At 41.1% G+C, this 21,517-nt stretch overlaps 1 protein-coding gene across 1 annotated transcript; it reads left to right on the top strand.

Moving 5' to 3' along the window:
* Positions 1-9,995: 9,995 nt before the first annotated feature.
* Positions 9,996-15,996, top strand: LOC310843763 (vitelline membrane outer layer protein 1-like). Its single transcript, XM_083737487.1, has 4 exons — positions 9,996-10,141; positions 10,749-10,940; positions 13,423-13,526; positions 15,617-15,996. Exons 2-4 carry the CDS (start codon positions 10,770-10,772, stop codon positions 15,903-15,905), a joined length of 564 nt encoding a protein of 187 aa, XP_083593613.1. The 5' UTR covers positions 9,996-10,141; positions 10,749-10,769; the 3' UTR covers positions 15,906-15,996.
* The last annotated feature ends 5,521 nt before the right edge of the window (positions 15,997-21,517 follow it).

Below are 21,517 nucleotides of genomic sequence, written 5' to 3' on the forward strand. Positions count from 1 at the left end.
TTGAAGCTCACCCTCCTCAGAGGTGGCCGCGCAAGGAGCCTGGTGCGAAGACACTGCCATAATCTGTGAGGAACTAGAAATATGTAAGAGACTCGCCTCACCCACACCTCGCGTGGTAAAAAGGACACCAACACCAACTCAATGGACCTAGTGTAGGAGGCATGGGGGCCCCCAAGACAAAGAATGAGACTCCCAACCCTGGTGAGAGGGCTGGACCGAAGTGTCCAAACTCCTGGGGCACCCCTGTGTCGAAGTAGGGATGGGAATCCTGTAAAATTATGACTTATTAAACAAGGCCCCAGAAGGAGCAAACCCTTTGCCTTCCCCACTAGAATCATAAGGGCCAAGAGCCTCAACAATTGAAGATGAGGATGGGCCTGGGTGAGACTCAGAAGGGGCACCAAGACACTGCAAAAGGCCATTAAGTTCAGCTGAGAAGCGTGATGTGGCGCGGGAGTCACCAGCCAGAACTGAAATGATGGACTCAAGGTGCCTGGCCACCTGCTCAGGGATCAAGGGAGGCTGCAATGAGCGGAATGAGGGGGATGGCCCTCTTATTAACCTCTTAGGAGGAAGGACCACATCCTGGATTCCTTTTTGGAGGCATTATTGAAAATAGGCCTGCAGGAGGCAGCCGAAGCCTTAAAGCAAAGGGGTGAAAAAGGACAAAGCACCCAGGTCCCAAGCCTACACAAAGGCTACACAAAGGCTATAAGGAAACACTGACTAGGCCGTAAAACAAAATGGTGCTCCTGCTTAAATGCTGAAGGGCCACATAAACAAGATGGCAACCAGCAAGAAGGCAGCAATCAAAATGGCGCTGACGCCAAAACGCTGGAGAGAAACCATCCAAAATGGCGACCAACAAGAGCCAAGGCCCACTGGAGCGCTCCCGCTATACCGGGTGTGAGGGGCACGCCCTGAATGGCAATCAGCTCAATCAAAAGGCAGAAGCAATTAAGGATACTGCCAGGACTGCCCGCATAGGATGGAAACCAGACGCTAAAACGAGAAAGGGAAAATAAAAGCTATGAAAGAAGTCACCCCAAACAACCCCAGGTTGGCTGGGGTGAATGCAGCAAGTCCCACAGGTAAGCCAAAGCTATAAAGCCAACAAATAAGGCCGCTGCAGCTTCAGTGTAAACATAAGAGGAAGCTACAGGGAGATCCTAGAAAAAAGCACCCCGATGAGGCAACCCCTGTCGGGTACGGGAGGGGGGGAGGGGAGAGAAAGGAGCCAAATTAAGGGAATTACACTAAATAGGGGGAAGGAGAAAGAAGAGGGTAAAAATTGGATTTAAACCGACAAATGGAAGATCTCTCCATTGAAAAGGCTTCACGCTGGATACTTAGCGCTCCGACAGCTTTGGGTGATCCGATGCACGAGGCGCTAAGAGGAAGCACGACACAACATGTAGTGTTATATATAGGTTCCCCGACTGTTCGTTCTCAGAACCCCATTGGCCAGAATTATCCCAGCAACCGGGGACCCAATCGGGTAGTTGTGGCTATCCAAACGTTTCCACAGTGAGATCAGTCTTGGTGATCTCACCGCAACACATGCCCTCCATGAAGAGGACCTGATTTATTGATTTTTCAAACTGAAGCAGAATTATATAACACTAACAGCAATCTCATTTTCAATGCTGTTATAAGTAAAAAGCTGTAGTATGTCATCAAATCCAGCTGGTGCCAGTGGCCTGACTTTGGATATTTCCAAGACACTCTTATGTTTTGCCTTGGTAGAGAAAACCATGTTCATGATTCAGAGGCTGTGATCTGAGCACAGCTCAAGAAGTCTTTGTCTGTTCTGCCAATACCAAAGTAGCCTATGCAGTTGTCCCACTTGTGATGACCATTCCCAGCTCTGGCATTGAAATCTCCCAGCAGGAATAGGTGGGACCCTTTGGACAGCTTGGTCCAGTTCTTTGTAGAAACGGTGCTGGGTTTTTATGTTAGAGCAAAAAAGTTAAATAAACTGAGGTAACTTATGATTTATAATGCTTCAAATTAAATTAGAAATATTTCATCTTCATTAAATAGAAAAGGTATTTGTTCAGACCCATCAATAAATCTATCAATTCATTTCCACAGAAAATTATATTTTAGCAAAAAAAAAATATTATCAGACAATTTCAAACATTACTTTCAGCTGTTAACTTCAAAAGTCTGTTTCAGCCATTAGTTTCACCAGTTAGATCCAGCCATTAAGTAGCTGTAGTTAGTTTCATCAGCTAGTTTTAACTATTAGTTTCATCAGTTCATTTCATCAGTTCGTTTCAACCATTAGTTTCACCAGTTAGTTCCAGCCATTAAAAGGCAGTAGTTAGTTCCAACAATTAGTTTCACCAGTTAGTTCTAGTCATTAATTGGCTGTTGTTAGTTTCAGCTATTAATTTCACCAGTTAGTTTCAAGAAGTCATGGCACCATGAGGATTCAGATACAGTGGTACCTTGGTTTAAGAACAGCTTTAGATTAAGAACACTGCAAAGCTGGAAGTAGGTGTTTTGGTTTGTGAACTTTGCCTTGGAAGCAGAACATGTTCCGCTTCCTGTTGAGTGTGTTCCATTTGTAAATTGAGTCCCCCACTGCTGTGGGAAAGCAAACCTTGGTTTATGAACACTTTGGTTTAAGGACGGACTTCAGGAACGGATTAAGTTTGTAAACCAAGGTGCCACTGTATTAGTTTCAGCACTTATACATTCTGGCCCTTGTTTTCAAAAAATCGATTTCAAGGATCCTTTCCAGCAATGAATAAGTAGAGAATCCAGATCAGTTAAAGGAGAGTCAGCACCAGCTGTGGAGGGTCCATTGGCATCATGTCAATGTGCCCATCCCAACCAGCCCTGCTTGTGGCAACCATGGCAGGCGTCATCTGCTTCCTCTATTGGTTTCCAGGGACATCACTCACTACCCTCTAAAACTAACTCCTAGACCTTAAAGGTTAACAGAGTTAACACTGGTAAAGAAGGTAAAATATCTGGGGGTGAACATGACTGCTAAGAATGTGAATTTGTTTAAAGATAACGATGAGAAATGTTGGAGAGAAGTGAAAAAGGACTTAGAAATATAGTCAAGCCAGAAGCTTTCCTTGTTAGGCCGAATTGCTGTCATAAAAATGAATGTATTGCCAAGAATGTTGTTTTTGTTTCAATCACTGCAAATTTTGGACAAGATGGACTGTTTCAAGAAGTGGCAGAGAGACTAGATTTCTAGATTTGTCTGGCAGGGCAAAAAGCCCAGAATAAAATTTAAAATACTAACTGATGCAAAGGAAAGAGGTGGATTTGCCCTGCCAGACCTTAAACTCTATTATGAATCAGCAGCATTTTGCTGGCTGGAAGAGTGGCTGCTTCTTGAGAACACGGACATTTTGGACCTAGAAGGGTTTTCGGGTGGCATGCATATCTGTGGTATGACAAGGTTAAAGCACACAAGGCATTTAAAAATCATATTGTCAGAAAAGCATTGTTTAATGTCTGGACAAGATATAAAGACTTACTTGAAAATAAAACCCCAAGGTGGCTATCACCTATGGAAGTGAAGGCTCTGAAAAAACTCAATATGGAGGCCAATTGGCCAAAATATTGGGAGATTCTGGAACAGGAGGGTGACAAATTGAAGTTGCAGAGTTTTGAGAAGCTTAAAGATAAAGTGCGGGATTGGCTTCATTATTTTCAAATAAGAGAGGCCTATAATTTGGATAAAAAAATTGGCTTCCAGGTGGAAAAATCAAAATTGGAAATAGAACTATTAGAACCCAAAACTAAGATATTATCAAGAATGTATAACTTGCTGTTGAAATGGAACACTCAGGATGAAACGGTAAAATCTGCTATGATTAAATGGGCACAAGATGTTGGACATAACATTATGTTTGCTGACTGGGAACAGTTGTGGACCACAGGTATGAAATTTACGGCATGTAATGCTCTAAGAGAAAATATTATGAAAATGATATACAGGTGGTACATGACACTAGTCAAGCTTGCAAAAAATTATCATCTGCCTGATAATAAATGTTGGAAATGTAAAGAGACCGAGGGTACATTCTTTCACCTTTGGTGGACGTGCCCAAGGATTAAGGCTTTCTGGGAGATGATCTATAATGAAATGAAAAAGGTGTTTAAGTACACCTTCTTGAAGAAACCAGAGGCCTTTCTCCTGGGCATGGTCGGCCAATTGGTGCCAAAGAAGGATAGAACTTTCTTTATGTATGCTACAGCAGCAGCAAGAATACTCATCGCAAAGTATTGGAAGACACAAGACCTTCCCACCTTGGAAGAATGGCAGATAAAAGTAATGGACTATATGGAATTGGCAGAAATGACTGGCAGAATCCGAGACCAGGGAGAAGAGTTGGTGGAAGAAGATTGGAAGAAATTTAAAGCCTACCTACAGAAACAGTGCAACATTTTTGAATGTTAATGACGTTGGAATGAAACAAAGTGGTTCTAGTAATAAGGCTAAACAGGAATATGAAAAAATGGATTTGATATTAGATGAAAATTTGAAGTTATAATATGTGAGGATAAACAATTAAGGTTAAATAAAGAGGGTATGGATTTGCTGAATTAATTATTAATAGGAATACAAAAAAGGGAGGTGTGAGGAAGTCACGAAAATAAGTAAATGAGTTGTAAGATATCAGAAAGAGGGATTTATTTTTTAATTGTTTGTATTTTTCTCTTTTTATGTCTTTTTGGTTTTTTTGTATTTTTTGTGTTTTCTTTTTACTATCTTGTACTTTACTTTTTGTTGAAAATTTAATAAATATCATTTAAAAAAAATAAAACTAACTCCTAGATCTTAAGTGGACAATAGGTGGGAGTTAAGCTGGGTGTCCATCATGGCTGCCACCCAGCCCGCCATCTTAAGTTGCCTAAATTGTAATGCTTTAGACCACCGATGTATGACATCAATACATTGCATAGGTCTGTGAACTGTACCATTACATTAAGGGTAACTTAAAATAGCAGGCTGGGTGACCATCACAGGATATTTAACAACATTATTTAACACTTAGGTCCAGCTCTGAGGGCCTTCTGGTGGTTCCCTCACTGCAAGAAGTGAGATTACAGGGAACCAGGCAGAGGGCCTTCTTGGCAGTGGCGCCTGCCCTGTGGAATCCCCTCCCATCAGATGTCAAGGAAATAAACAACTATCTGACTTTAAGAAGACTTCTGAAGGCAGAGCTGTTTAGGGAAGTTTTTAATGTTTAAAGTTCTATTCTGTTTTTAATGTTCTCATAGAATCATAGAGTTGGAAGAGACCACAAGGGCCATCGAGTCCAACCCCCTGCCAAGCAGGAAACACCATCAGAGCACTCCTGACATATGGTTGTCAAGCCTCTGCTTAAAGACCCCCAAAGAAGGAGACTCCACCACACTCCTTGGCAGCAAATTCCACTGTTGAACAGCTCTTACTGTCAGGAAGTTCTTCCTAATGTTTAGGTGGAATCTTTTTTCTTGTAGTTTAGAACCATTGCTCCATGTCCGCTTCTCTGGAGCAGCAGAAAACAACCTTTCTATGTGATATCCTTTTATATATTTGAACATGGCTATCATATCACCCCTTAACCTCCTTTTCTCCAGGCTAAACATGACCAGCTCCCTTAGCCGTTCCTCATAAGGCATCAATTCCAGGCCTTTGATCATTTTGGTTGCCCTCCTCTGGACACGTTCCAGTGTCCTTCTTGAACTGTGGTGTCCAGAACTGGACACAGTACTCCAGGTGAGGTCTGACCAGAGCAGAATACAGTGGCACTATTACTTCCCTTGATCTAGATGCTATACTCCTATTGATGCAGCCCAGAATTGCATTGGCTTTTTTAACTGCTGCGTCACACTGTTGGCTCAAGTCAAGTTTGTGGTCAACCAAGACTCCTAGATCCTTTTCACATGTACTGCTCTCAAGCCAGGTGTCACCCATCTTGTATTTGTGCCTCTCATTTTTTTTTTTTGCCCAAGTGCAATACTTTACATTTCTCCCTGTTAAAATTCATCTTGTTTGTTTTGGCCCAGTTCTCTAATCTGTCAAGGTTGTTTTGAAGTGTGATCCTGTCCTCTGGGGTGTTAGCCACCCCTCCCAGTTTGGTGTCATCTGCAAATTTGATCAGGATAAAGTTGTTGATAAAGATGTTGAATAAGACCGGGCCCAAGACAGAACCCTGTGGCACCCCACTAGTCACTCTTCTCCAGGATGAAGAGGAACCATTGATGAGCACCCTTTGGGTTCGGTCAGTCAGCCAGTTACAAATCCACTGAGTGGTAGCATAGTCAAGTCCGCATTTTACCAGCTTCTTTACAAGAATATCATGGGGCACCTTGTCAAATGCCTTGCTGAAATCAAGGTAGGCTACATCCACTGCGTTCCCTTCATCTACCAGGCTTGTAATTCTGTCAAAAAATGAGATCAGGTTAGTCTGACATGACTTATTTTTCAGAAATCCATGCTGACTATTGGTGATCACAGTATTCCTTTCTAGGTGCTCACAGACTGTTTGCTTAATGATCTGCTCCAGAATCTTCCCTGGTATTGATGTCAGACTGACTGGGCGGTAATTATTTGGGTCCTCTCTTTCCCCCTTTTTGAAAATAGGGACAACATTTGCCCTCCTCCAGTCTGCCGGGAGTTCGCCTGTTCTCCAGGAATTCTCAAAGATGACTGCCAGTGGTTCTGAGATCACATCTGCCAGTTCTTTTAATACTCTTGGATGCAGTTCATCTTGCCCTGGAGACTTGAATACATCTAAACTAGCCAAGTATTCTTGTACTATCTCCTTAGTTATTCTGGGCTGTGTTTCCTCTGCTGAATCATTTGCTCCAAATTATTCAGGTCGGGCATTGTTTTCTTTATCGGAGAAGACTGAGGCAAAGAAGGCATTGAGGAGTTCAGCCCTTTCTGTGTCCCCTGTTTGCATTTTACCATCTTCTCCTCTGAGTGACCCCACTGTTTCTTTGTTCTTCCTTTTGCTACAAACATACCCATAAAAGCCTTTTTTGTTGCTTTTAACCTCTCTAGCAAGCCTGAGTTCATTCTGTGCTTTAGCTTTTCTGACTTTGTGTCTACACGTGCTGGCTATTTGTTTGAATTCCTCTTTGGTGGTTTCCCCCCTTTTCCATTTTTTGTACAAATCCTTTTAAAATCTTAACTCAGTTAAAAGTTCTTTAGATAGCCACCCTGGCTTCTTTAGGCACCTTCCATGTTTCTGTCTCATTGGTATCTGTTGAAAGCTGCCCAGATTGGCTGGGGAAGTAAGTAGTAGTAGTAGTAGTAGTAGTAGTAGTAATAGTAGTAGTAGTAGTAGTAGTAGTAATCATCATCATCATCATCCCTGGGTTCCAGTATTATTGGAGAACTACGTATCAAGCACAATAGAGTTTTATAAAGGCATTGTGATATTATTTTTTGATCCATTCTACAGCTCTAGGGCTCCCTGGGAAGTGTGTTTGGCACCTTCACTATAGTTTTCACCACATACTGAAGACACTCCTCTTCACGCTGGCCTGTAACACCCCAGATATATATTTTGAGGGCTCACCCTATTCCTGTGTCTGTTTAATACTGCATTTGAAATGTGCAAAACACACAACTATCTATCAAAATTTACACTTGTCTAAATTTGTTGGTGCAGTTTTCAACCAAACCTTGTTTACAATAATGCATATATTAGGGGAAAGTGGGCATTTAAAAAAAAAAATGTTTTATTCATTTTTCAAACTTATACAGAATTACATAACACTAACAAGCAATAAAACTCCCACCCTCTCCTTAAGTGTGTAATTCCCTGTAATTAAGTTACAACTTCTGTCTAGCCCTGGAGGATTTTATTCAACTTAGAGGGATGCTTATACCAATGTATAATCTTCAGTGCATTTTCCCAATTTTAATACCAGTGCTTGGTTTTTATGTTAGAGCAAAAAAAGTTAAATAAAGTTAGGTAACAGTTAAATATAATATAATTTATAATGTTTCAAATAAAATAAAATATATTTTATCTTCATTAAAAAGAAAAGGGATTTGTTCAGAATCATCAATAAATCCATCAATTCATTTCCACGGAAAATTATTTTTTAGAAAAACAATGTATCAGACTATCTTGGTCATTAGTTTCAGCAGTTAGCTTTAGAAGTCTGTTTTGGCCATAAGTTTCACCAGTTAGATCCAGCCATTAAACAGCTGTAGTTAGTTTCGCCAGCTTGTTTTAACTATTAGTTTCATCAGTTCATTTCATCAGTTTGTTTCAACCATTAGTTTCACCAGTTAGTTCCAGCCATTAAATGGCTGTAGTTAGTTCCAGCCATTAGTTTCACCAGTTAGTTCCATCCATTAAGTGGCTATAGTTAGTTTCAGCTATTAATTTCATCAGTTAGTTTCAAGAAGTCATGGCACTGGGATGTTTCAGATACAGTTGTACCTTGGTTCTCAAATGCCTTGGTACTCGTACGTTTTGGCTCCTGAACATCAAAAACCTGGTTGGAAGTGTTCCAGTTTTCAAATGTTTCTTGGAAGCCGAATGCCTGCTTGAGTGTAGGAAGCTCCTGCAGCCAATTGGAAGCCACACCTTGATTTTCGAATGTTTTCAGAAGTCAAGTGGACTTCCGGAACAGATTACGTTCGAGAACCAAGGTACGACTGTATTAATGTCAGTAGTTATACACTCTGTCCCTTGCTTTCAAAAAGTCAATTTCAAGGATCCATTTCAGCAATGAAGAAGTAGAGAATCCAGAGTCAATTAAAGCATAGTCAGCACCAGCTTTGGAGGGGCCATTGGCATCATATCAATGTCATATCATATCTAAAACTAACTCCTAGACCTTAAGTGGACAATTGTTGATTAGTCGTTTGGTCGTTTCCGACTCTTTGTGACCCTATGGACCAGAGCACACCAGGCCCTCCTGTCTTCCACTGCCTCCCGCAGTTTGCTCAAACTCATGTTTGTATCTTCAAAACACTGTCCAACCATCTCGTCCTCTGTTGTCCCCTTCTCCTTGTGCCCTCAATCTTTCTCAACATCAGGGTCTTTTCCAGGTAGTCTTCTCTTCTCATGAGGTGGCCAAAGTATTGGAGCCTCAGCTTCACGATCTGTCCTTCCAGTGAGCACTCAGGGCTGATTTCTTTAAGAATGGATAGGTTTGATCTTCTTGCAGCCCATGGGACTCTCAAGAGTCCCCTCCAGCACCATAATTCAAAAGCATCCATTCTTTGGCGATCAGCCTTCTTTATGGTCCAGCTCTCACTTCCACACATCACTACTGGGAAAACCATGGCTTTAACTACACGGACCTTTGTTGGCAAGGTGATGTCTCTGCTTTTTAAGATGCTGTCTAGGTTTGTCATCGCCTTTCTCCCAAGAAGCAGGCGTCTTTTAATTTCGTGGCTGCTGTCACCATCTGCAGTGATCGTGGAGCCCAAGAAAGTAAAGGTGGGAGATAAGCTTGGTATCTATCATGGTTGCTACCCAGCCTGCCATCTTAAGTTGCCTAAATTGTAATGCCTTAGACCACCGACGTATGACATCAATACACTGCATAGGTCTGTGAGCTGTACCATTACATTAAGGGTAATTTAAAACAGCAGGCTCGGCGACTACCACAGACTATGGCTGTACCTTGGTTCTTGAAAGCCTTGGTACTCGTCCATTTAGGCTCCCGAATGCCACAAGACTCTTCATGCTGACCTTTGACACCCCAGATATATATTTTCAGGACTCACTCTATTCCTGTGACTGTTTAATATTGCATTTTAAATTTGGCCAGGGGTTTTATGGTTGCTGTTATAATTATTTTAGTGACTTGAAGAAAGGCTTGAGCTTTACACTGTCCAGTTCTATCGAGTCATGGAGCTGCAGAGCATGGCAGGTACTGCTCAGGAGGGAAACTCCCACATCTCATGTTCCTGTTCCTGCCCACATTAATATACGCAGCTCAGCTCAAACTCTTTCCCACATAGGATAATTGACTGCAGTGAGACACTGCATGAAGCAGCTTGCTGAAGGGAGAAAGGAAAACAAGGGCTGCCTCCTGTTCATAATTATACAAGCTTAGGCAGTGGCCAGAACTGAATGAGGTAAAGCAAGAAAACAAAACAACAACAATAATAATAAATAAATTCCAGCTGTGCTGTTATTCCCAAAAGGTGAGTAGTAGTTGTTGTAGTAGCAGCAGTAGTGATAATAATAATAATAATAATAATAATAATAATAATAATAATAATAATAAAATAATTATCATTTGCAGGGTCTTTTCTGTGCTGGCTCCACCCAAGGGTGACTGACCTTCAGGCATCTTGAAAGGCATTCAAGACTCACATGGTATAATTGGGCTTCTCACTCATGTGATGAAAGTTGGATTGTGGAGTCTTTTTATTTTTATTTTTGTGACTCTATTCTGTTCTAGGTTTTAGTAATAAACTTGTAGGTTTTTATTGTTGTGAGTCACTTTGGATAAACTGTTCTTAACAATGTTTAGGAATTCCTGAGAAGCAATAATTACTCAGGGGTTAGGTAAAACCCAGCCATTATTGTTCTACCATTCACTTTTTCTAAAAGCGTTTCCTGCTTGCCTAGTGAATTTTGTCCTGGTCCCAGCCCAAATAACTCCTGGGTTTCTCATAGGAATCAAACTATGATTAGAAAAGCCAAAAGCAGCCAAAAGCAACCACATATTGTGCAAAACAGGATTCAGGGATTTGGGGTTCAACATTCTCATTGCTATTATTTTCCCACTTGTGCTTTTGTTGCTAGATCTGTGGTGAGCTACCTTCCATGGCCCTCTTTATAGGTACTGCGCTCTTCTTGATCTTCTCCAGCTGCCTCTCAGATGCACAACTCCGAAAGGCTAACAAAGAACTCTCAGTGCCAAATGGATCGCCATGGGGTGAATGGGGACCCATAGAATTCTGTCGCCAAGGACATGCAAAAGGATTCAGATTGAAGGTAGATACCTCCTTGTGTCCTCCTTTTCAGGCACCTTGGTGCCAAGTAGCTGTGACAATAAGCATCAACAGACAGAGTCCTGGGGCTGCTCTGTTCACCTGACCTTCCATCTGTCATGGTTGGGTCTCTTCCAGAGAAGCGAGACAACTCTGGCAGTAATTAACTCAGGTTTATTGCCCAAAACAGACAAATCACTCTGGACCTCAGTCACTCAGCGTCTGCTTCCAAATTAGCTGTTGCCGAGTCTGAGTTCTGCCCATTCCTCTTTCCTCATTTCAAGCCCCCATTTCGCTTCCTTTCCTGTTCACGCCTCTCATTAATTCTTCTGAGCCTATGCGTCATGGGATGCGCCTCCCTGTGAGTCCGAACTTAAACTGTGTCTTCTCCCTTGAACTCCCCCCTTCCTTCTACTTGTTCTCGGAGCTCAGGCTTCTACTGCAACGAGGCTGCTCCTCCCTCGTTCTGCATTCCTGTCTAATTACCTCCTCCTGTCTCTCCATGCTCTCTCCCTCTCTCAGCAATGACACCATCTGACTAAGTTGCATGGTGGTGAGGTCATTATGAGGCAAATGTACTGGTGGCACACCTAAGGCCTTCAGCTTCTGTGGTTCTTCTTCATGTGCCTTCTCCGCAAGAGGCCCAGAGAAACTGGCCTTTTATGTATATGTGGTGGCTCCTCACCTGTGGAATGTTCTCCGCAGAGAGGCTTGCCTGGCACCACCATTACATATATTTGGGTCCATTGCAAAAGCATTCCTCTTCTCTGTCCTTTGGCTAATTAAACTGTTAGGGGAACTGTTTTTGTTTCTTATTATGGCATACATTTTTTGTTTTTTTTATATTGTAATCCACCCTGTGATCTTCTAGTTCATCTTCAAGATCATTCTCTTACATGTGTTATTTACACTTTGGACCCTTTGTGCATTTAAGCTTAAATATCATCATTTTGAGGGGAAAGAAATCAAATGATTTGCATTCTACTGTGTGTGGAATGATGGTCCCTTAGTCTTCTTAAGTAAATTTTATGCTTTTTTTTAAAGAATTTTTTTTATTAACCGACCAATCACATCAAAGCAAACCAAATTACATAAATTCCAAATTACACAGCCGAATTTTAAATTCTTGTTGTGGGTACCCATATTTCAAGTTCTGAAGGAGATCCAATCAACTTCTTGCTTTTTGCTGCTGTTTTAATGTCCGCAAATCTAACCTTATGATGTTCACAGTACTATCCAGTCCTTTCTTATTGTTTTTCCACATCTCTTGTTATTTTCACATATTTTTCCTTTCTCTTTGTGACCTGATAGTCTCCACAAGCTGGTTAGAACAGTTTGTAATCCTGCATGGATATATATATTTTTTATCCAGTAGCCATATCCAGACGTTTTCTATATAACATCACTTCCATACATCAAAACAGTCTTAACGTCATTAATCTTCACCAATCTGCCTCTGTTCTCAAAACCTTTGAGGAGATTCACCAGGAATGCAGTCTGCAAATAAGTCTGATCCTCCTCCCGGCTATAAATCCTTTGGCAAGATGGCGACTCCGAATTAATTGCTGCACCATTCCAAAAGCTCTTATTGCTTCTCGATCTCCATAAAGCATACTTTTGGTTAAAGTTTATCTCCATACAGACCTTAATCATCCTGCTTGGGTCAGTTCAACCGACGATTCTAATGAGGAGGGGTTCTTGTAAATCACATAGAAGGAAAGTAAAAAAGGTCCCCCCCTTCAGTCCTGTTGTCAACATACCCAGCCTTTGGTGTATCTTCATCGTAAAATATTCCTGTTTCTCCAACCCGTCGTCTTCTTTTGCAGAGGTCACTTAAATTAGCAGACTTCACTCCCCTTCTTCACTTGAAATATGTGCATTTGCTTCTTTTGTAATTAATTATTCCAAATTGCGGCAGCTAGTGCGCGATCAGAGACAGCGTCCAGGAGGGCCGAGGTCCACACGGGGGCATTCTGCCTAGGGCCCTCACCCCCTTCTTTCGAATTATGGGGTGATTTATGGGCACAGCAGGCAAGGGCAGTGTTCCTCATTTCCTTGGAGCAACAAGGGAGGCTGCCTCTTAAGTACCCCATGTGGGTCGGAGAGATGGTATTGTCGGCCATCTTCCAGTGCGCCCCTAGTGGCCCCCCCCCAAGTAAAATTTATGCTTCAACACAACTGGTTTGTGAAATTTTGGAGGCTGAAATATTTTTTTGCCAAGGAATACTTGCCAAGGAACATTTGGACAAACTTGAATTGAACTGTGAACTGAAATAGTTCATTTTGTAAAGGGGCAAACTTGAACTGGAGTTAGTTCCTTTTGGGGCATGTCAAACGAGATCCTTTTCAAATCAAACCATCCAAGTTCTCTACAATACTGTCAAATTCAGCCTGCCAATCTAGTGTGTGTGAAATTCCTCCTGAAGATGCTGTGCTTTGCTCTTAAATGTGGTCCTATTGCAACCACAGCTTTTCTTCTCCCCCAGGTACAGCCATGGACACCAGAATCACCCTTTAGAGATGATACATCTCTGAACGGCATCCGCCTCATTTGCACGGATGACTCAGAAATTCAATCTGCTGTTGGACCGTGAGTAGCTTTAAATATTCCATTCCTTGGCTTTGTTGTTAGAAAGAAGTATGGAACCAAATCTGGCAAGTTCTTGCCTTTTCCCTGAGTTCTTGAGGAGGATACATCTTGAATTATGGTGACTTATTCATGGGCTGCCAAACCTGAGTGCATCAACAACACAACAGGGAGGGTTGTGATAAAATAGCGAAATGCAATGTAGCAAAAGATAGTATTACTAGGGCAACTGTTACACAGCTGGAAATCTAAACAACCATGAAAGTAACAGGAGTAATTTTTTTCTTAATGAACATTTATATATTTGAATCTTTATAGCAGAAGAATCCACTCATAAAACAACAGTTGCTCAACATTTGGATGTAGTTCCAGTATACATCACATTTCCTTCCCAAGGAATTAATCATCGAGCTAACAAAATTAAATAAAACAAAATTCCAGTCTACATCTATTTCCATATGAGGTGAATAAAATGTGAAGAGAATGCATACATGCAACATTACCTATGTAACAAAATGTAGGCCGTATTAGATTGGAACAAGGGTAAAAAATGACAAAATAACTCATCTAATGACAGAAGGATATAAAATTCATACCACCCACCGTTGCTGATATGAAAAGTCTTATAAAATGCACCTGTCCCTGTGTGCATATTTCCTGAAGGAAGAACAGAAAAGAGGCACACTGCCTTCTGTTTGTTAGCCTTCCTTAAGGAATATGAATAGGCCTCACAAATATAAAGGTAAAGTAAGGACCAGCCACAAACTCAGCTGAACACAATAAAATATATCCTGCAAATTCTATTGTTGAATTCTAACCATATGGGTCCAGTGTATTCAGTTTATAAATATACCTCCATTCCATTTGTGAAAGCTTCCTGGTCCTGAGTGCAGGCACGATGAGACAACTGGGAAGTCCACCTTTTCTAAGGCAGGCTTCTTCAGGCTCGTGTGCTCCTGATCTTTTGGACTACAATTCCCATAAGCACAGGACAACACATGGAGGTAACAGGAGCTTTAGTCCACCACATCAGGAAGACACCAGGTAGAGGGAAGCTGGTCTAAAGCACTGATGAGCTGACATTTTGATCTGGAAACCAAGCCTTATGAGCAATAGTTGAAGGAGCTAGGTATGTTTAGCCTGGAAAAGAGGAGGCTTAGAGGAGATATGATAGACATCTTCAAATATCTCAAGGGCTGTTACAAGGAAGAAGGAACAAGCTTGTTTTTTCCTGATTTGGAGGGTACCTCTTGAGCCAATGGTTTCAAGTTACACAAAAGGAGATTCTGACTAAACATATGGAAAAACTTTCTGACAGTAAGATCTATTCGACAGTGGAACACTCTCTCTTGGGAGGTTGTAGACTCTCCTTCCTTGGAGGTTTTTAAGCAGAGGTTGGTTGGCTATCTGCCTTGGTTGCTATAGCTGAGATTCCTGCATTGCAGGGGGCTAGGCTAGATGACCCTTCGGATCCCTTCCAACTCTACAATTTGATGATTCTCTCTTGGAGCACTAAGATATTCTCTATTTTCCCAAGGGACAGCAAAGAGGCAACCAGTAGAAGAGAAAGCTAGATAGAGTAGCCAAAAGGGATTAAAGAATTAATTTCCATGCAGTTTCCACCTGCCCCAACCCACACATCTGGGTTCCCCCATCACAGAGCCAGTTATTGTAAGATGCATTTCAGATCAGTATTTAGCAAGGGAGCTTGGAGAGGTCTCCTCTGTTTCCTTATTTCTTATCCAGGTGATAACATGTATTGGGATTTGCTTTTTTAAAACCTTAATTTTTTTAAAAAAACAAAAACAAAATAACAATAGAAATAAAAATGTGCACCCCACCACCAAGACTATTTATCAAAATTATCCAACTTTCCAAAAACTTAACAGTTCTTGAGATGGTTTGACCCCTTTTTTGTTATAACAATACAAATTCCACCAATACCTTCTATCTTTCCTCAAAGTCAAAGCTCCCAGGATTCTTTGAGGGAAGCCATATGCTTCAAATGTGTGTTGAATGGGCATTGAATGTATGGTGAAGACGTGATTTGAGCAAACATTTCTTCAGAGTATTAACACCACTATCTTTGTCAGGTATGGAACATGGACAAAGGCTGAGATTTGTCCTGGAGGCCGTCTAATTTCATATTCTCTGAGAGTACTAGGATATCAAGACATCGTGGATGACACAGCAGCTGACAATATCAGGTTCAGCTGTGAAAATGGGGGTGTCCTGACAGGCCATTCAACTGACTGGGGTACGTATGGTCCATGGAGTCAACAATGTACTGATGGTGCCATATGTGGAATGGTGACAAGAATTGACAGAGGAACAAACGACAACACAGGACTTAACGATGTGATCTTCTACTGCTGCGACTGAACCATGTGGGTTTCACACAACAATAGCTCAGTTCCCTGTGCCCCAGTGGCTCCATGATGTGAAACTTAATAATAAATGTATCCCCAATGAAGAGTTCTGGGTGTCTTTTTTTGATGCACTGTGCCTTAAATCTTCATGTATGGCTTGTTAACAAAGCCATTTAAATCTTGGTAACACTTTATTGAGGAAGCGGAACACAACGGTGTATAACTTGAGGAGAAAGCAACAGAGAGGCTTTTGTCTTTTTTAGGTCAGGCACCGGACATAGCAGGAAGGCTATCAACTATACATAACAGGGGGGAACTCCCTCAGATCTACACTGCCAGTCAGAGCGCTCGCTACCTCAGTGAGCATCGTGCCACTTTGCTTGGTTGTTAAGCAAAACCTCAGCCACCTGGTCTGCTGACTTACTAATAACAGAATGAATGCTAAAGTCACACACAGAACAATCTGTGCTGTGGCAATTCCATCATGGCTGCTGGATAGGAGGCCAACCATAGGATTGGAGAGAGGACAGAGAAGGATGAATGGTCACAGAAGAATGTAAGAAGAGGCCCACTGGATTGTACGAAAAGTCTATCTGGTCAAGCATCCTGTTTCTCAGAGTGGCTTCTCAGATGCCATTTGAAGCCCAGAAACTGGCAGAGTGCACAGTCCCACTGTTCTTCCATGGCAGTTGATGTTCTGATAGGGCTGTCATACCCCTGTTACATACCCATAGGTGCCTGGCAAAAGCATTCCTCTTCTCCCAGGGCTTTGGCTAGTTAAACTGTTGGGAGAATTGTTTTTGTTTGTTATTATGGCATGCATTTTTGTTTTTTTACATTGTAAACCCCCCTGTGATCTTCAGATGAAGGGTGGTATAGAAATTAAATACATGATGATGATGATATTGCACCATGCCAACAACAGCTGAAAAGTAATGGCTGGGTGAACGAAAAATGAATTCAGTTCATTTTGAAGCAAATTTCTACTTCATCTTCAAGTTCATTCTCTTAAATGTGTTATTTACACTTTGGACCCTTTGTGCATTTAAGCTTAAATATCATCATTTTGAGGGGAAAGAAAACAAACTATTCATATTCTGCTGTGTGTGGAATGATGGTTCCTTAGTCTTCTTAAGTAAATTTTATGCTTCAACACAACAGCTTGTGACTTTCTGGAGGCTGAAATATTTTTTTGCCAAGGAACACTTGGACAAACTTGAATTGAACTGGGAACTGAAATAGTTCATTTTGTAAAGGGGCAAACTTGAACTGGAGTTAGTTCCTTTTGGGGCATGTCAAACGAGTTCCTTTTCAAATCAAACCATCCAAGTTCTGTACAATACTGTCAAATTCAGCCTGCCAATCTAGCGTGTGTGAAATTCCTCCTGAAAATGCTGTGCTTTGCTCTTAAATGTGGTCTTATTGCAGTCACAGCTTCTCTTCTCCCCAAGGCAGACACAGCGGTAAGACCAGCACAGTTAAAAGATGATACATCTCTGAATGGCATCCGTCTTTCTTGCACGGATGGTTCAGAAATTCAATCTGCTGTTGGTCGGTGAGTAACTTTAAATATTCCATTCCTTGGTTTTGTTGATAGAAAGAAGTATGGAACCAAATGTGGCAGCTTCTTGAGGAGGAAACATCTTGGATTATGTTGACTTATTCATGGGCTGCCAAACCTGAGTGCATCAACAATGCAACAGGGAGGGATGTGATAAAATAGCGAAATGCAATGTAGAAAAGACAGTTGCTCAACATTCGGATGTAGTTCCAGAGTGCATCACGTTTCCTTCCCCAAGAATTAATCATTGAGCTAACAAAATTAAATAAAACATTCGGATGTAGTTCCTGTGTGCATACTTCCTGAAGAACGTAAAACACAAAATAACAATAGAAATAAGAAATGTGCACCCCGCCACCGAAACCATTCTTTATAGCTATTATCCAACTTTCCAAAAACTTAACAATTCTTGAGATGGTTTGAGCCCTTTTTTGTTAAAATATACCTTCTATATTTCCTCAAAGTCAAAGCACCAAGGATTTTTGGGGGGAAGCCATATGCTTCAAATGTGTGCTGAATGGCTCTGAATGTATGGTGCAGACATGATTTGAGCAAACATTTCTTCAGAGTATTAACACCACTATCTTTGTCAGGTATGGGCAATGGACAAAGAAGCAGACTTGTCCTAAAGGCCGTCTAATCTCATTTTCTCTGAGAGTACTAGAACCACAAGGAGAATGGGTGGATGATACATCTGCTAACAATATCAAGTTCCGCTGTGAAGATGGGCTTGTCCTGACAGGCCATTCAATTGACTGGGGTACGTATGGCCCATGGAGTACAATCTGTTCTAAAGGCGCCATATGTGGAATTCAGACAAGAATTGACACTGACTTGACATCCGGCGACATGACAGGACTTAACGATGTGCTCTTCTACTGCTGCGACTGAACCATGTGGGTTTCACCCGACAATAGCTCAGTTCCCTGTGCCCCAATGGCTCCATGACGTGAAACTTAATAATAAAATGTATTCCCAATGAAGAGTTCTGGGTGTCTTTTTTTGATGCACTGTGCCTTAAATCTTCATGTATGGCTTGTTAGCAAAGCTATTTAAATCTTGGTAATGCTTTATTGAGGAAGCGGAACACAACATTGTATAACTTGAGGAGAAAGCAACAGAGAGGCTTTTGTCTTTCTTAGGTCAGGCACCAGACATAGTAGGAAGGCTATGAACTATATATAACAGGGGGGAACTCCCGCAGAACTACACAGCCAATCAGAGCGCTCGCTACCTCAGTGAGTGTTGTGCCACTTTGCTTGGTTGTTAAGCAAAACCTCAGCCACCTGGTTTGCTGACTTACTAATAACAGAATGAATGCTAAAGTCACACACAGAACAATCTCTGCTGTGGCAATTCCATCATGGCTGCTGGATAGGAGGCTAACCATAGAATTGGAGATAGGACAGAGAAGGATGAATGGATACAGAAGAATGTAAGAAGAGGCCCACTGGATTGTACGACAGGTCTATCTGGTCAAGCATCCTGTTACTCAGAGTGGCTTCTCAGATGCCTTTTGAAGCCCAGAAACTGGCAGTGAGTGCACAGTCCCACTGTTCTTCCATGGCAGCTGATGTTCTGATAGGGCTGTCATACTGTACGTCCATAATTTCCCTGACTTAGCTGGGATTCGTCCGTTGAAAATGGCATCCAGGGGGCAGGATTTTCTAAAAGCAGCCTGTCACTTTTTAAAATGCTTACACTGCTTATTCAGGCTTAAACCAGTGAGTATGGAACATTCTAGCGGAAAACACTTGCTTTACCAACACAAACGTTGGCATTATGGGAGTCCTAGCTTGCAGCAGCAGGTTGTTCGCAACCTCTTTTTTTCTGTTCACCATCAGCTGCAGAAACCTCAAGGTACTGAACCACATGAGGATAATACAGCTCTCAACCATTTCCGTCTCCATTGCACTAATGGTGCAATACTTGAATCTACATCGGGACCATGAGTATTCTTTAGATTTCTCTCCTACTATGACCTTGTAGTTTTCAGGTGAAGGGCTGCCTGAAATGTGTTTTTGCTTCCAAAACAGTTATGGAAGCCACTCTTGGTAATTCCCGGCTTCATAGAAGGAACCCAAGTCTCATTCAACAAACATATTGTATAATCTTCCAGCAAACTATTGGAAAAAGCACAGCTAGTGAGGAATCACAACACAATTCCACCAATGCAGAATGGCAGCTTGGTGTTGATGTAGGCTAAGAAATCATTTTTGCCTCCCAAAAAGCTATAGAAACCACTCTAGGTGATTTCAGGTTTCAATTACAACTTCATAGGAGGAACCCAAGTCTCATGCAAGAAACAGTTAAGAAACATATAGTATATTAGTATATATAGTATAGTATATTTTTCTATTACAAAAACAAAGCACAGCTAGTGAGGAGTCAAAACACAATTCCACCAGCGCAGAGTGGCAGCTTGGTCTTGAGGGTTTCCTGAGTCAATCACAAGAATGCATTTTGGTATCAAGCATGAGAAGTGTAGGAAAAATGGTAGCTATTTAACAGGGATTACCGTTTTGACAGTCCAGAGGTAATTTGTTCTAGTAAGCTGTATATACATATTGTGATATAAATAAAAACATGTTTTGCTTTTTAAAAAATAGCAGTTAGTTTTCTTAGAGTAGGTCTGACAAAGTTAAACCTTGCCTTCCAAGACCCACACATATCAAACACACTCATTTCATGAAAGTCCATTCTAATTCATCAAATGCCTTTTCAGTATCAGCAAGGAATAGCAATTTTGTTTCTGTGTAATAGTTATACCAACAATTCTCCTTAGTATCCTGAGGAAATCTCCCTGTAATGAAGCTGATCAGTATGCATACATTCAGACAATCTCCTTTCTAACACATTCAGCAAATTAGATATCAAAATCTATTTTAGTCATTTTAGAAGTGATATTGTTACATGGTAGCCAACCAATGATAAATCTTTATTTGAGTTTGATACCAAGAGTTTTTAACTGAGTTAACACTCAAATTCTATTAAAATCAGGAGGAAGATACCTGTACTCTCAGGGAATTGCTGAGATATCCAGGAGGACAAAGTATCTTTTAAACAAACCAACAATAACTCTTAGGTAATCAAACTCACCAGCAAAGAACAATAAAATGAGAATTGAAGATGCTTTGTAGCAGGGGTCAGCATTTCTTTTCAGCAGGGGGCTGGTCCACTGTCCCTCAGAACTTGTGGGGGGGCCGGACTATTTTTTTTGGGGGGGGAGGATGAATGAATTCCTATACCCCACAAATATATATATATATTTATGAATATTTATTGGCATTTTCAATAACAAACATAACAAAAATAGACAAAAAAAGATAACAAAAATACAAAAAACTTAAAAAACCCCAATTAAAAACATATGAAATTTCAATTGCTTATTTTCATATAACGTCTTTCTCAGACCTCCTCACACCTCCCCTTCTTGTATTCCAATTCAAGTTGTTAATCCAGCAAGTCCCTATTACTTATTTCTCAACCTTCACTTAATAATTTTTACATACTGTAATTTTACCTTTCCTCTTTCTTCCATTAAATTACTTTTACATACCTTATTTTCATTTCATTTTAACCATTCTAAAAACCAATTTTGACTTATCTAAACTTGAACATCTTATGCGTCATTTCTTATTCTTTAACATATTTCTTAAAGTTGGTCAATATTTCCCTTCCACGGCTTTCCCAACTTCCATGCAAATAACAAAACAAATTAAAACAAAATAATTTATAGTTATGTACCCTTTGGATTACCAAACTCCACCCCCCCTTTCCCGGTTTTGGTCCCCAATAAGTGTTCATCAGTCTATACTGTTTAGCCTGGAGATCTCATGTCCGAGGCTCTCAAATCACCCTCAGTTCCTCTCTGCTGGCCTCTTGGATAGTCCTTAAGGTTAAACCCCAAGGCTCGGAGGGGCTCCGACCCAACAAGATCCATGTTTTTTCCAATTAACCCTCCATATTTAAAATTAATGCTAATGAGGTGCTCCAAACCTAATTTCATCTTCCTCTCGAATCCCAAAGTCCCCCAAAGTCCAACTTCCGTCTTGGTCAAATTT

Source organism: Podarcis gaigeae (genome assembly GCF_964106915.1).
Source record: "Podarcis gaigeae genome assembly, chromosome: 4".
NCBI lineage: Eukaryota > Metazoa > Chordata > Lepidosauria > Squamata > Lacertidae > Podarcis > Podarcis gaigeae.

What these genes read in the sequence shown, in the direction of transcription:
- LOC310843763 (XM_083737487.1), top strand. Translation starts at nt 10,770, where the DNA reads ATGGCCCTCTTTATAGGTACTGCGCTCTTCTTGATCTTCTCCAGCTGC. An exon ending in CAAAAGGATTCAGATTGAAG is followed by an intron (nt 10,941 to 13,422) that starts GTAGATACCTCC and finishes CTTCTCCCCCAG; the next exon opens with GTACAGCCATGGACACCAGA. An exon ending in ATTCAATCTGCTGTTGGACC is followed by an intron (nt 13,527 to 15,616) that starts GTGAGTAGCTTT and finishes TATCTTTGTCAG; the next exon opens with GTATGGAACATGGACAAAGG.